The 12,567-nt window shown below is 54.2% G+C and overlaps 1 protein-coding gene across 2 annotated transcripts; it reads right to left on the reverse strand.

Moving 5' to 3' along the window:
* Positions 1 to 2,849: 2,849 nt before the first annotated feature.
* Positions 2,850 to 11,314, reverse strand: TMEM214 (transmembrane protein 214). 2 transcript variants are annotated; one of them, XM_049652416.1, is made up of 17 exons: positions 11,134 to 11,314; positions 10,020 to 10,219; positions 9,316 to 9,466; positions 8,884 to 9,018; positions 8,546 to 8,628; positions 8,001 to 8,106; positions 7,810 to 7,891; positions 7,187 to 7,288; positions 6,684 to 6,825; positions 6,206 to 6,297; positions 5,882 to 5,930; positions 5,582 to 5,695; positions 5,293 to 5,410; positions 4,626 to 4,722; positions 4,267 to 4,435; positions 3,986 to 4,137; positions 2,850 to 3,775 (listed from the first exon to the last, which is right to left on the reverse strand). In XM_049652416.1, the coding sequence occupies exons 1-17, from the start codon at positions 11,276 to 11,278 to the stop codon at positions 3,649 to 3,651; spliced, it is 2,064 nt and encodes a 687-aa protein (XP_049508373.1). In that variant the 5' UTR covers positions 11,279 to 11,314; the 3' UTR covers positions 2,850 to 3,648. The 2 variants fall into 2 exon arrangements, with proteins under 2 accessions (XP_049508373.1, XP_049508374.1); XM_049652417.1 differs by lacking the exon at positions 2,850 to 3,775 and having other exon boundaries at positions 4,048 to 4,137; positions 4,626 to 4,747.
* Positions 11,315 to 12,567: the final 1,253 nt, after the last annotated feature.

Consider the following 12,567-nt stretch of genomic DNA (forward strand, 5'->3'; position numbering starts at 1 on the left):
AACCGAACTTTTTTTTTTTTTTTTTTTTTTTTAAAGACAAGATTCCCGTAACATACAATGAACCGTTTTAAAGTATGAACGGTTCAGTAGCACTTCGTGCATTCACAGTATTATGCAAATTATCATTTCTCTCTAGTTTCAAAACTCATTTTTTTCATCACCCTAGAAGAACATCCTGTACTCTTTAAGTAATCATTCCCCACCACCACTCCCCCACTCCCCGACCTGTGCCCCTGCCCAGGCAACCACTAACCTGCTTTTTCTCTATGGCTTTGCCTATTCTGGAGATCCCATATAAGAGAAATAATAAAATATGTGACCTTTTGTGTCCGATTTCTTCCACTTGTCAAAATGTTTTTGAGACTCTTCCGGGTTGTGTTACGTGTCAGCACCTTCTCCCTTTTGGTGGTTGCATAATATTCCATTGTATCACTATACCATTTTGTTTATCCATCTATTGATGGGCATTTGGGCTGTTCCCACCTTTTAACTTTTATGAATAACAGTGCTATAAACATTCATGTACAAGTTTCTGTGTGGATATGTGTTTTTATCTTGGGTGTATAGGAGTGACATTGCTGGGGTTTGTGGTAATTATATGTTTAACTCTTTGAGGAACCACCAAATTTTTTCCACACTGACTGAACCATTTTATATTCCCACCAGCAATGTAGGAGGGTTCTAATTTCTCCACATCCTTGCCAACGCTCTTCTGGATACTTTTATTATAGCCCATTTTCAACAAATTGAGCTCAATTATAAGCATTTTCCTATGTCCTTGGAGAGTCTTTGAAATCATCGTTTGAACAGGCAGGCATGCCCGTCTCCGTGGGAAACGCTCCACCCCAGGGGTGATGGCATTTGAGAAGGGACTGGCAATGCTACAGGTGAGTCTAGCGACACCATGTTTTGGGGAAGTCAGACCACCCATTAAGCTGCCCTGCTGTAAACCTGGCGCTATAGGTACACATCCAGAAACGTGCTTTAAGCCTTTTGGGAAGAAGTGTTTCAAATGAGTCATGTACCAGAACTCGCAGGCCCATACAGGAGTTGGTAAGAGATTGATAAAAGATAACCATACTCAAACTGCCCTTCGTTTTTTGGGGCATGTTATCTGTAGAACTCCAGCTGTGTAAAAAGTAAAGTTACAATGGCCAAATGTGACCTTCTGAGGCGTCAGGTGACTTCTGTTCCTCCAGTAACACCGGTCATCATAGGGTGATAGCCCACCTGTCAGCCTGGGTCTGCTCATCTAGTCCACACTAGGTCGGTTCACCGGCTCAGCTTAGATGCTTGTGCATGGACAGGTCTGCCAAATGTGAAACTTCTGGGTGTCTGGTTTAGCTTTATTGGACAGCAGGTGCAGTGTTGGACTACTTCTCTTGACACCGGAGAAATTCTGGACAATTCCAATAACAGGTCAAACAATGGGGTTTATCAAATAAAGCCAATTAGGGTGTCAGTGTCCCTATGAAAAGCTGTGGAGGCCCCAGCCAACCTGATTACACGTTGTACCCCAGGATTCTAGGTCAGAAACTAAACAAACCCAGCAAGGTAAATCTTGTACACACTAGAAACCAACGCAGCACTCCTAAGTGGCGTTCTTTGATTTGCTGGATTGTGACAGTCCAGCAGCGTTGGTGATTCAATGTCATCATAGGACAGGGTCGTCATTTTACTTGTCCTATGCTGTTGCCAAGCCAGGTTCACAGCAGCCCTTCCTTCAACTTGCCTTGAATTCAGGCCAGTTAGAAGGATTCGCTGTTCTTAAGAATTGCACCTGTTTCTGATTGGGAAGAAGTGAGGTCTTGGGACCCTTGGACAGTCCTGCCTAGCAGTCCCAGACCTTAGCTGCCAGGTGGGTTTTTTCCCTTGGGAAAAATGGTCGTGGTCACCTGCCACTAGGAGCAGGGTTCTGCCCAACGTGGACTGTTTAACGCTCGACAGGTAAGAGTTACATCCTAACAAGGGAAGAGAACACAACAGGAGACGCCATTGTACTCATGACCTCACTTTGTGCCATGATTTTTCTACGCTGGCTACTCGATAGGCAGAGTCTCAGGGCAACAACTGAATGGGAAAGTGGTAGCTGGCCATCATCCTGCTGTCATCTCAGGGTTTGATGGAAGCAGGAACCAGCCTGGGAGGGTTGGAGTGGACAGCGCACCTCTAGCACTGCTTACATTTCAAACATTAGAATCTTGAGGTGAGAGTGGAAAGCCTGTGCAGCTCTCTTACGGTCCCCGGTCAAAAACAAAAAGGGGCTTTGGTGATAGGCCCTTGACTCATGTGTCTTTTGGAGTCCTACATCTTTCACTCCTTGCCTTATAAAACTAATTAATAAATTAAGGTCCCGGCAAGGTGCCTGGCTGGCTCTGTCCGAGAGCATGTGACTCTCTGATCTCAGGGTTGTGAGTTCAAGCCCCACATTGGGCATGGAGCCTACCTAAAAACAAATAAAAATACAAATAAAAATAAAATAAAATAAAATAAAATGAAGGTCCTAGCAAGGAAGAGACCACCACCAATCACAGACCAAGAATTCCCCTAGAAAACTCTCCCTGCTTTTTCTAGCTTAAAATAGTCAAGCCATCAAGGTAGTGTTGGGACACGAATCATAGTGGCAAGTGAGACAATATGATTAGGGCAGCAAAAGGAGCGTCTGGAATCCTCAACAGGTCCAAGTTTAGAGTGATGGGCGTGAGCTTTCCCTGCCAGAAGCTCCCCTGCAGCCAGTGGCTACAACCTCCAGGAGGCAGGGGGCCAAAGGAGAACACGCATATGCCCAGTGTTTCGCTGTCCCGTTCACAACCACGGGAATCCCGACGTGACGATGCGGACAGGAAAGCTGGCAATCACACCGGTGTCCTTTATTCCACCCAGTAGGCATACCCAGGGGCCACATGCTGAATCCCGTCTCGATGGGCTGCTGGAAGGTTCACTGGGCCCGAGGCACACAACCACCTGGGCTTTGCTCTCCAGGCAGACGGTAGGGCTGGGCGGCAGAGATAAGCTGAACCTTGAGGCAGAGTCCCCCAGCAACAAAGGGGAGTGGAGAGTAAGGAAGTAGGACCGTGATGGAGGAGGGGCAGTGAGGGGCCTCAAAGGACTTAAGTTGGGCATTTGGAGGTGAAAGGCCTTTCCGGCCAGCCCTCACGTCCACCGACAGTCACGCCCAGGCTGTGGGTTGAGAGACGAGGCCTCTGTCGCCCACTACAGTGCTATATTCTTCTGGAGGCCCCTCTCCTTGTTCCACCGTGACCAAATTCTGGGAGCAGGAATCACTCGTCAAAAGAATGCAGATGTCACTCAGTGGAGTCCCACCACTTTGGAGAGGAGCTGTTTTGGGGCTTCGGGGATGAGATGGAAGGAAGTGGAGAGCAGGAGACCAGAACGGGCTACAGAGGCTACCGGCCTGAGGACAGAGGCCGGGAGCTACATGCAACAGGGCCAGGCAAGTGTTCAGTGGGATCAGGGGTAGGAGGCTGAGATGCCTCTGGGCTCAGTCCCCACCAAAGGTAGAAGAAGTGGGGCAGAGGCCACTGGCCACTTGCCTAGGAGACAGAACTCGGGCGCCAAGTAAAAAAGACTCCTTTGCGGAAACCCCCCAGCAGTCTCCGAGGGCTGCCCCAAACAGGGACGCGGGGCCTATTGCTGGGATATCATGGCAAGTGCCCAGTCCAAGAAAGCCACGGTGATGTCCTGTAGGCAGAGCCAGGTCCAGCGGGCAGCCGCACTGAGCTGTGTCCTCACGCAGTCCCAAGTCACCTCACCTCTGGGAGGAAAGCAGAACATTTGTGGGGGTTGGGAGGCGGTGTCAAGTCACAGGGTCGCAGCTCAGACCCACAACACGCATCCCGGAGTCGCCGAGGGACGCTTGACCGCTGGGGCGGGGCACAGGGAGAGACTGGACAGAGAGCCCTGTCCCTGGGGAAAGGGCAGGGGGCTCCGGGGCTCCCGCTGCAGCGCTGGACGCGGCTCTCACCTGCACGCCTCATGGCAGCGCTCCTGGGCCCGGGCCAGGGCCTCTAGCAGGACGTGCCACAGCGGCAGCAACACACTGTGGTAAAGCAGCAGGAGCAGCTCCCTCAGAGACCGGAGCAGCTGCATCAGGGTGTCGGGGAGCTGGATCTGTAGCTGGAGCACAGAGCATGGGGGTGGTTAGAGCACCGGGAGAACGCATCCTGGTCCTGAGGACCCGCTCCACACGGGGCTGCACCTTCCGGCCCCTGGGCAGACCAGCCATTCTCCCTGTATCTGGCTTACCCTCTGGGAGAGGCCGGCGAGGCTGTCACCAGCCCAGGCAAGGTGGGAGGCACAGTGGGCAGAAAGGAAGCTGACTGTGGCATTGGTGTGGGTCCAGGCCAGCTGCAAACCGGGCCTCACCACGGTCAGCAGGTGGGAGCCCCAGGCTGGCAGTGTCTCCTGCAGCCAGCTGTACAAGATGGAGGGGAGAAAGGAAGGCCGAGTTTCCTCAGACAGCTCGGCTCCCCTGAGAACAGCTGGGGGGAAGGAAGGCCTTGGGGAGGGAAAACTGCCATCGTTCCCGACCGATACCGCCACCACCTCGAACACCAAGCCCTCTCCCCGCCACCTCCTTTCTCCCCTCCCCAGGCGGAGCTCACCTGTAGCCTTGCAGGCTGTAGGAGTAGACCTTGGCACATACGTGCTGGCCAGCAGGCAAGAACCCAGATGATTGAAGCAACCGGCCAGAGAGGGAGGCTGAGTAAAGGGGGCCCGTGGTGAGCTGGGGGGCAAGGGGGACAGGGAGTGGGGAGACAGACACTACAGGCCCCAGAGCAGGCCCAGTGGGGGATGCAGCAGAACACAGCGTGCTCACAGGGCTGCAGAGCTGGCTCCAGTCTGCTCTGGAGCATGCTCGCTTGGAGGGAGGGGTGCAGGCCTGGGGAGCTGAGCCCATTTCTCCTGCTGGGCCGGGTGAATGGGAATGAGGCAGCCAGACAGGTGTCAGGAAGCCTGGGTTGAAGGGTCCACCCGTCTACTTACCAGCCGTGATCTGAAGCTAATTGGTAAATGTGACCCTCAATTTCCTCAGGAGTTAAAAAGGAGATAACACTTTCTCAAACAAGACCGTGCATACACAAGCATTTCTACACTACAAAGCAACAGTCCAATCTGAAGTGGTAATGTCACAGTTGTGGACAGAAAAGCCTGCCTGGAAAGGTTTCTTCTGTAGGATTAGGACAAGGCTGTATTAGGGGCAGTGGCCACTACACCTAGCTCCGTGCCTCACCCTCGTGCTATCTTCCTCACCTGCCAATCACTGCTTACCCTGGAAAGAGCTATGTGACCGGAAGTCATGGCACAGGAAACCTACGGCAAAGATCAGCACCAGTAGGAGCAGCCGTGTCCAGGGCAGCCGGTAGCCCCGTGCCTGCTGCAACAGGCCCTACGAGGGGAGGGGGAAGGACCGGTGGTCAGAAGGGAAGGGGGTGGTCCTCGCCTCCTAAGGCGGGCCTCAAGCCAGGCCTCCTCCCCTCCAGGGACAGGTGGGGCGGAGAATGTGCTGAGCCACAGGTGTAGGACGGTGCGCGGGCTGGGGAGGGCTGGGTGCTGGTACCTTGCAGGCTGTGTCACAGGTGACGGCATCCTGGTTGTTGCAGCTGCCCTTTCTTAGCAGCTCCTGGTTGGTAAGCTTGAAGGACTGAATGGTTTCTTGCAAAGACTTCTGTGTCTATCGGATAAGAAAAGTCTGGGTTGAGAGGACAGCATTCAGTCTGTAAGGGAACCGAGCCTCCACCCTGTTTCACTGTCCACGCAGTGAATACAGTGCCTTCTCAGGGAGGGGGGGCAGTGGTTTAAGGGTACGAACCCAGAACCCAGACGAGGCTCAGCCTGCCATGTCCTCCCAGCTCCTCACCTTCTTGGGAATCTGCTCCCAGGACCTGAGCAGGTGTTCCAGCAGCAGGCTATGGGGAAAGCACAACCCCTTGCAATCAGGGGGCCCACTTGGCCCTTCCCGTCCTTCCGTGCCCCTTTAGGCCCTGGCTCCTTCACTTCCCTCCCACAGTGGGCAGCTTCCTAGAGGCCACCCCAGCAACGTTCCCACTCAATTTGAGAGGCGCGAACCCAAAGGACAGTGACAGATTTTCCCCTTCTACTTCTAGGCTAGGGACAGGTGGGAAAGCATGGATTAGGCTTCTCTGTATGGACTGGAGGTGGGCAGCCCCCCACCCCCACCTGCCTGGACTGTGACAAGTGCTTGGGGTACAGCTGCCTCCAGACACTGGCGCTGAGGGGGTCCACCGTCAGGCACTCGGTCAGGCTGCTCAGGAGCTGCATAGGGGACAGGAGAAACTGCTGGGGCCTGGGGCTGGCTGGAGGGGAGGGTGCTGAGAGGTAACCCCTGGCCCCCAAGTGGGGCAGCCCAGGCAACACACCCATCCCAGAGAATGGGGAAATCATGCCAAGACCCCAGAAATGTCTGAGAGATCGTAACGGGGAGGCTGTAACTCCCAACCCAGAGCTTGAGCTGGAAGGTCACCCGTCCACAAGAGGCAGGACATCAGAGACCAGCTTAGCTCCGTCCTCGTGAGGGTGGTGTGCGAGTGGGGCGGGTGGCTATCAGGAGCTAAGGAGGTGCCCAGGAAACGGGTCCCATGAAGGCAGGGACCTCACCAGCAGGTAGGGACCTCTGCAGCGGCCTCCCGCCACTTCCTCACCTCTTTCTTCATCTCAGGAGGGCAGCTAGGGGTGGCTCTGGACAGGAAGGAGGGGAAGTACGTATGCAGGATGGATTCCGGCCTCGCCCCAAACGCCAGCACCTTCAGTCGGGGGTAGAGCTGACACAGCTGCTCCTGCAGGCTGGGGTGGGGGTGGGGAGGAGAGCCAGGCACAGGCTCTAAATGGAGCTATGTGATGTGTCCCTTTTCCTGCCCGAGAGAGGGGAGTCGCTAAGGGCCTTATAATGGCAAGGAGTCTTTTTCAAACACAGAGAGTCCCCGGAAAATCTGTTGAAGTCATGGATCTTCTCCCCAGGAAAATGTCCATATGGCAATGATACTTGAGGGCCCACACAATCTCAGGAGGTTCACCGACCCCTTGAACCTTGCAGGTTGAGAATCTCAAATTTAGGATGGTTGGAGAAGAGGGGACAGGAAATATGTTGCCTGCTCCTGACTCTGCTGGGATCCTTCACAGCAGGTGTGCCCCAGGGTAGTCCTACCTGGGTGTCAGGGAGTTGTTGGGCATGTAGGCAAAGTCCAGAAGTGGGAAGAAGTCCTTGGGGCCAATCATGCCAAAGCCCTTGGTGAGGTTGGGGTGCATCCTATGGGGGAAGGAAGGAATAGACTTGTGGAGACTACCATACAGGCTGTGAACCCAGCTAAACCCGACACCTAGGGAAATGGGCATAAACCCTGCCCCACCCCCTACCCCTTAATAGCTTCTTTCCTTTCCTTCCTCACATTCTGATCAGGAGGGGCTGGTCCTGGTTTTCCTCACATGTATGGAGGCCAGGATCACAGCATCCCGTTTTGCTGAAACAGCTACTTTGTGTTTTTTTGTTTTAAATTTTTTAAAAAGTTTTTTTTTAACTTATTTTGAGGGAGGGAGCATGAGCAGGGGAGCGGCAGAGAGAGGGAGAGAGAGAGAATCCCAAGCAGGCTCAGCACCGTCAGTGCAGAGCCGGATGCAGGGCTCAAACCCACAAACCATGAGATCATGACCCGAGCCAAAATCAGGAGTCAGATGCTCAACTGACCGAGGTGCCCCCGAACCAGGAACTTTGGACACCATAAGCCTTCCTGGCTGACCCCCGCCACCCCCCCTCCCCCCCCAGTTACTCACAGGAGCAGCCGATCCAGGTATGCAATGGCGAAGGGAGACAGAGACTTGATGCCCAGCACAGGCAGCATGATCCCTAGCCACACTGAGGAGACAAAGTTCAGGGAGGAAGACTCAGGCTCGGACCCACTGGGGATGTTAAAAAGCTTACTGCTTCCAAGACCACCCTTCTTCCTGCCCCCCTTCTCTGTTACCTTTCAGTCCTTCAGTGAGGTTGGTAAAACCTGCTTGACCCAGGGCCCACATGATGGTCAGACACTTCGCTGGACGGCTCTGGTGAGACCTTAGCAGTTCCAGGAACTGAGGAGACCGGTGGGAAAGGCAGGTTGGGATGGGGCAAAGCACCAGGAGCACCCCAACGCCAGGCAGGAAGAGATGTCAACAGGGAGACAAGGGACAGGCCACGGAGCAGTGGAGTAGTACAGGGTAGTGATTCAGAGCATGTGCTCTGGCACCAGGCTGTGGCCTTCGCCCATACTTTCCGCTTACTAGTTTACTAACTCTAGGAAAGTTACTGAACCCCTCTGCAGCTCAACCTTCTCCTCTATAAAATGAGAGTAACGGCAGTACCTACCTCACGTACATACAAAGCACATCCAGGGCAAGCACTAGCAGCATTAGCCATCAATACTGGTCTTACAGGGTCTTCTACTACCCCTTAACTCGGTCCAGAGTGTAGATTCTGCCCAGCCTCCCCAGTCCTAGCCTCCTGGTGTCCCCACCACCAGCCTGAGCTCACCTTGCCCAGGTTCGTGGTGGCAATCCTGGGCTTGTCCTGCAGAATGGCCTGGATACAGATGCGGTAACCATGCAGTGACTCCCCTGAAGAGACATGTGTTCTCAGACGTACATACCCTACTTGACATCCCAAATCTGAAATCTCCCTTCTAGCAGCTGTGAGCCCAGAACGCAGGCCCAGCGACTTCTAACTTTCTCTTTCCAAAAGAGTGTGGAGATCGGCACATTTCCCTGCTGGAAACAGAACCACCCAGCCCATCTGGAAGTAGAAAAAAGGGACTAGTAGGTTTCCAAGAGGGGGGGGGGGGGGAGCTAACCCTCACAGGGGGGCCCACTCACCTGGCGTCTTATCCAGTTCTTGCAGCATAGTGAACAGACAGTGGTCAAAAAAGAGCTCCAGAGACCCTGCAGCCTTGGCCAGTAGCCCTCGGATGATCCCACGCAGCTCCCGGTTTACCAGGCTGTAGGGATAATCTGGGGCCGACAGGCCTCCACATGAGTGCTAGGACCAGAAGCTTCTGCAGCTCTGTGCACTCCCTGAGGATGGGGAGTGCAGGCAGAGGCCCCCTGCACTGAGGCTGGCATCCTCCCTATCCCAGTGAGGCCCAGGCGCTGTCACAGCTGTTATGATTCGAGAACATCTCTGATTCACGCACAGGAATCAGGACAGGGTAGGGGCACTGGGCTCTTTTACTAACTCATGTGTTGACGCACAGCCCTTTCGGTGTTTTCTTGAACTGGTCGGATTTTGAGGGAGTCAGAAGAACTAACCGTGAGTGTGCTGGCTTAGAGTGGGTTCACTTAGAGGCGCTTGGAGCTTGTAGTTGAGATAGCTGGCCAGGTCCTTCAACCACACGGATGGGTTTCCAGAGAACACGCTCTGGCTCTTGTCTAGCTCTTTCTGCAGAGCTGCCACGTCCAGCTGCCAGGGACACAAGCCCCCCGTGGTGCGTTATGAGTGAGTACAGGGAAACAGGACAGAGGTGGGAAAACGGGTGAACTAGGTGAAGGCAGAAGAAAAAAGAGTTTCTGCTTTTAAGTGTTAAGTATGCGGAATGCCACAATATTGCTGCACCCGGATATTTGGGGAAAAGAGTACAGCTGGGATTGCTGATCTCAAGGCCCAATACTCTTAAGCCCTTCACACGTTCAAGGGGACCACATGGAAAATGAAACACTGCTGCTTCCACAGGGCGAGGAACCACAGCTGTTTCTCTCCCCTCTCCCCAGTATCCCTGGGTCTTCAAGGCTCTCCTTGCGCTAATCTAGGTTTCCCTAGAAATTTATTTCCGATCTGTCTTAAATGCAAGCATTCCACACCTTGGGATTTCTGCCCTTTCCTGAACGCCTCCTCCCAAAAGTAGTGTCTCAAATTCCGCAGGTCCCTCGGCGGCCACCGCCACCCCCTTGTTCTTTCATCTTCTCCACGCCTCACGTCCCTGTTGTCTCCCCACCTAAAGTCTAGGCACACTCACAGCTTTCAGTGCCTCCTCCAGGCTGCGGAAGCGACCCTGCTTCTGGTTTTGGTTGGCGAGGGTTGCCGCCTTCTTAGTCTGCTTCTTGTTCCCGGGTTTCTTGGGCTCCACAGCAGGGGGTGGAACTTGCTCCTTATTCTGCCGCTTCAGGATTCTCTCAAAGCCCCGCTCATAAAGGGTGCTTGTCGTCTGAATTGGAGCTGGGGTAATGACAAGCAGAGAAAGGGGGACCATCCTTGAGTCACGAGGGCCTCACGGGAACAGCGGCGCCTTCCCCCACATTGTCACCAAATTCGTCTCCAGTGGGGAGCCTGCCTCAACGCCCCTTCTTGCGTCCTGCTTAAGGAGCAGGGCGGGCAGCCCTCCCGGTTGCTTCTTTCAGTCATGGCAGCTCTTGAGTTCATAGGCTCTTTCAGAGAGGTGAGGCATTTCTTTATTAGATAAATCAGAGTACGTGGGAACTAGCAGAGGAGTAGGATACAGAGGGCTGGCTTCCTTGGTGAGTGGCTACCAGTCTGGGAGGTCAGGACTTTTCTGTCTTGGTTCCAGTGTGACAACTCTATAATCAACAAGTGGCAAGCTCTCTCTACTCTCCAGGAGACTTCGAGGAAAGAGGCACCACTTAAATACTCGCTGGGTGTTGAGAATGAGTGGTGGGGTCGTTCCTTCCGCTGCGGGCCCCCCCCCCCCCCCCACCCCCCCCCCCCCCCACCCCAGTACCTGCTGGTTACTCAAGGAGGCGGCACCGAGCACGATGAAGCCGGCTGCCTCTCCCCAGCTCTCAGACATTGGCCCCAGAGGCCAGGCTAGGGCCGGGAACAGCTGGTAGGGTGTGTGCAGACAGCAGTCCTGGTCCCCTCTGACATGTGACCCCGGGAAAGGACACCTAACTCCACTGGGCCTCGGTTAACTCATCTGCGAGGCGAGGACAGCTCCCTCCTAGCGCTGTCTACCTCCTGTGAGACTCAAGAGGCGACGCACGGCAGCGCTCGCCGAACGGGGGGTGCCGATCGGCAGGACAGCCCAGGGGCTCGGGTGGCTGTTCGCTACCTCGCCGGAGGGGCAGGCCCGGGGCCGGGAGGCGGCGCTGGCGGCCGGCCGGGTGGGTACTCACGGGTCAGGTCGTATTTCCACACACCGTTCGCCTCCCCGAGAGCCCGGCGGTCCCCTCCGCCGCTTCTACCACTGCCGCCGGCCCCGGGCCGCCGCCCTTTCCTCACCACCTCCCAGCGCCCCCCACCAGCCGCCTTGGCTGCCATGGCTCCGACCCTCCCGCCACTGCCACCTCCCTGGGCTTTCCGGTCCGGCGCGGATGCACCGCGCTCTGCCACGTCTCCTCGCAGGGCCCCGCGGCGCGTGACGCCGACCGCAAGGCAGCCTGGGACTTGTAGTCTTTCGTTTTCGCCGCGTTATCTCTAGCAAGGTATCGGGTCGGGCCGGGCGGCTGGGGTCGCCTTCGTAGCAAAAAAAAAAAAAAAAAAAAAAATCCACGCAAAGGCGTTGAGATGAGAGGCTGTTGTATTCAGAGCATTTTAATTGGGCATTTACTGTATGAAGGCCACTGCATTGGGTGACTTGGAAATTTAACCAATTGCGGTTTTCTTTGCTTTCTAGTGGTGCCAGGAAGATGGAATGGAACATTCTCCTTACCTTCGGGGCGAGGTTGAAGATTACATGCTTTCTCCCTTCTAGGAAAGTGCTAGTTTTTTTCTTGTTAGTGGTTAAACTTTACGTTATTGGGCTATAAAAAAAAATCTATTGTGGAAGAACAAGGAAGAGGATGGAGCTTGCGGGTAGGGGAAGTGTTTGGAGGGCAGGAAATGAAGAGCGGTGGCCCCCGCTGATAGAAGAGAAAAGTCTGGGGTTCTGGGACCGCCAGGGCTGTTTCCCCTTACAGGGAATAGGAAAGAATGGCTCTGACCCTCAGTGCAAGAGTCAGTCCCAAGTCCCAGATGTGGCAGGGAGTAATCAAGAAGAGCCCCAGACCTGAGGAACCACTCAAAGAGGTTACTGCTGACTTTCTCTGTCCCTGGAGGGCCTTCCACCAAGCTTGTAGTATCATGTGAAACCTCAAAATGTAAAGCATCCCAGTAGGGGAGGAGGAGGGGAGGAGAAATGAAAGTAACTTATTACAATTAAGGAAATGTGCTGTTTCAGTAGGAAACAATTAAGGAAATGTACACTCCTACATTTAAGGATGAGATTCATACCTGCCGTACTCAGGTACAAGACAGGTGAGGCCTTGTAGTAACAACTGATAGAGTCCAAATTCCTACAGGATGAACAGCTTGGGAAGTGATGAGGATATCCTAAGGATAGGAAGGAAATTAGAGAAGCCTTCCTGAAAGAGGTGGCATTTGAGATGGGTCTGGGGACAGGGAGAGTTTTCACTGGTTGGTGATCAGGACAGGTGCAAAGAACAGGCCAGCCGTATGGGTTTATTGCTTTAAGTGAAAGCCTAGAGGTGGGGCACAGCAGGGCAAAGCTGGGAAACTGGAAATAGTTCAGTGTGATGGTGTTTAATGAGATTTGGGAGGTGAAGAAGGGT

The sequence above is a fragment of the Panthera uncia genome, assembly GCF_023721935.1.
Source record: "Panthera uncia isolate 11264 chromosome A3 unlocalized genomic scaffold, Puncia_PCG_1.0 HiC_scaffold_12, whole genome shotgun sequence".
NCBI lineage: Eukaryota > Metazoa > Chordata > Mammalia > Carnivora > Felidae > Panthera > Panthera uncia.

Bases quoted from the DNA above. Each gene is read 5' to 3' on its own strand.
- TMEM214 (XM_049652416.1), bottom strand. From the start codon at position 11,278: ATGGCAGCCAAGGCGGCTGGTGGGGGGCGCTGGGAGGTGGTGAGGAAA. The intron at 9,467-10,019 runs GTGAGTGTGCCT...TGTCCCTGGCAG, and splicing joins TGGAGGAGGCACTGAAAGCT to CTGGACGTGGCAGCTCTGCA. The intron at 4,138-4,266 runs GTAAGCCAGATA...TCTGTGCTCCAG, and splicing joins TCGCCGGCCTCTCCCAGAGG to CTACAGATCCAGCTCCCCGA.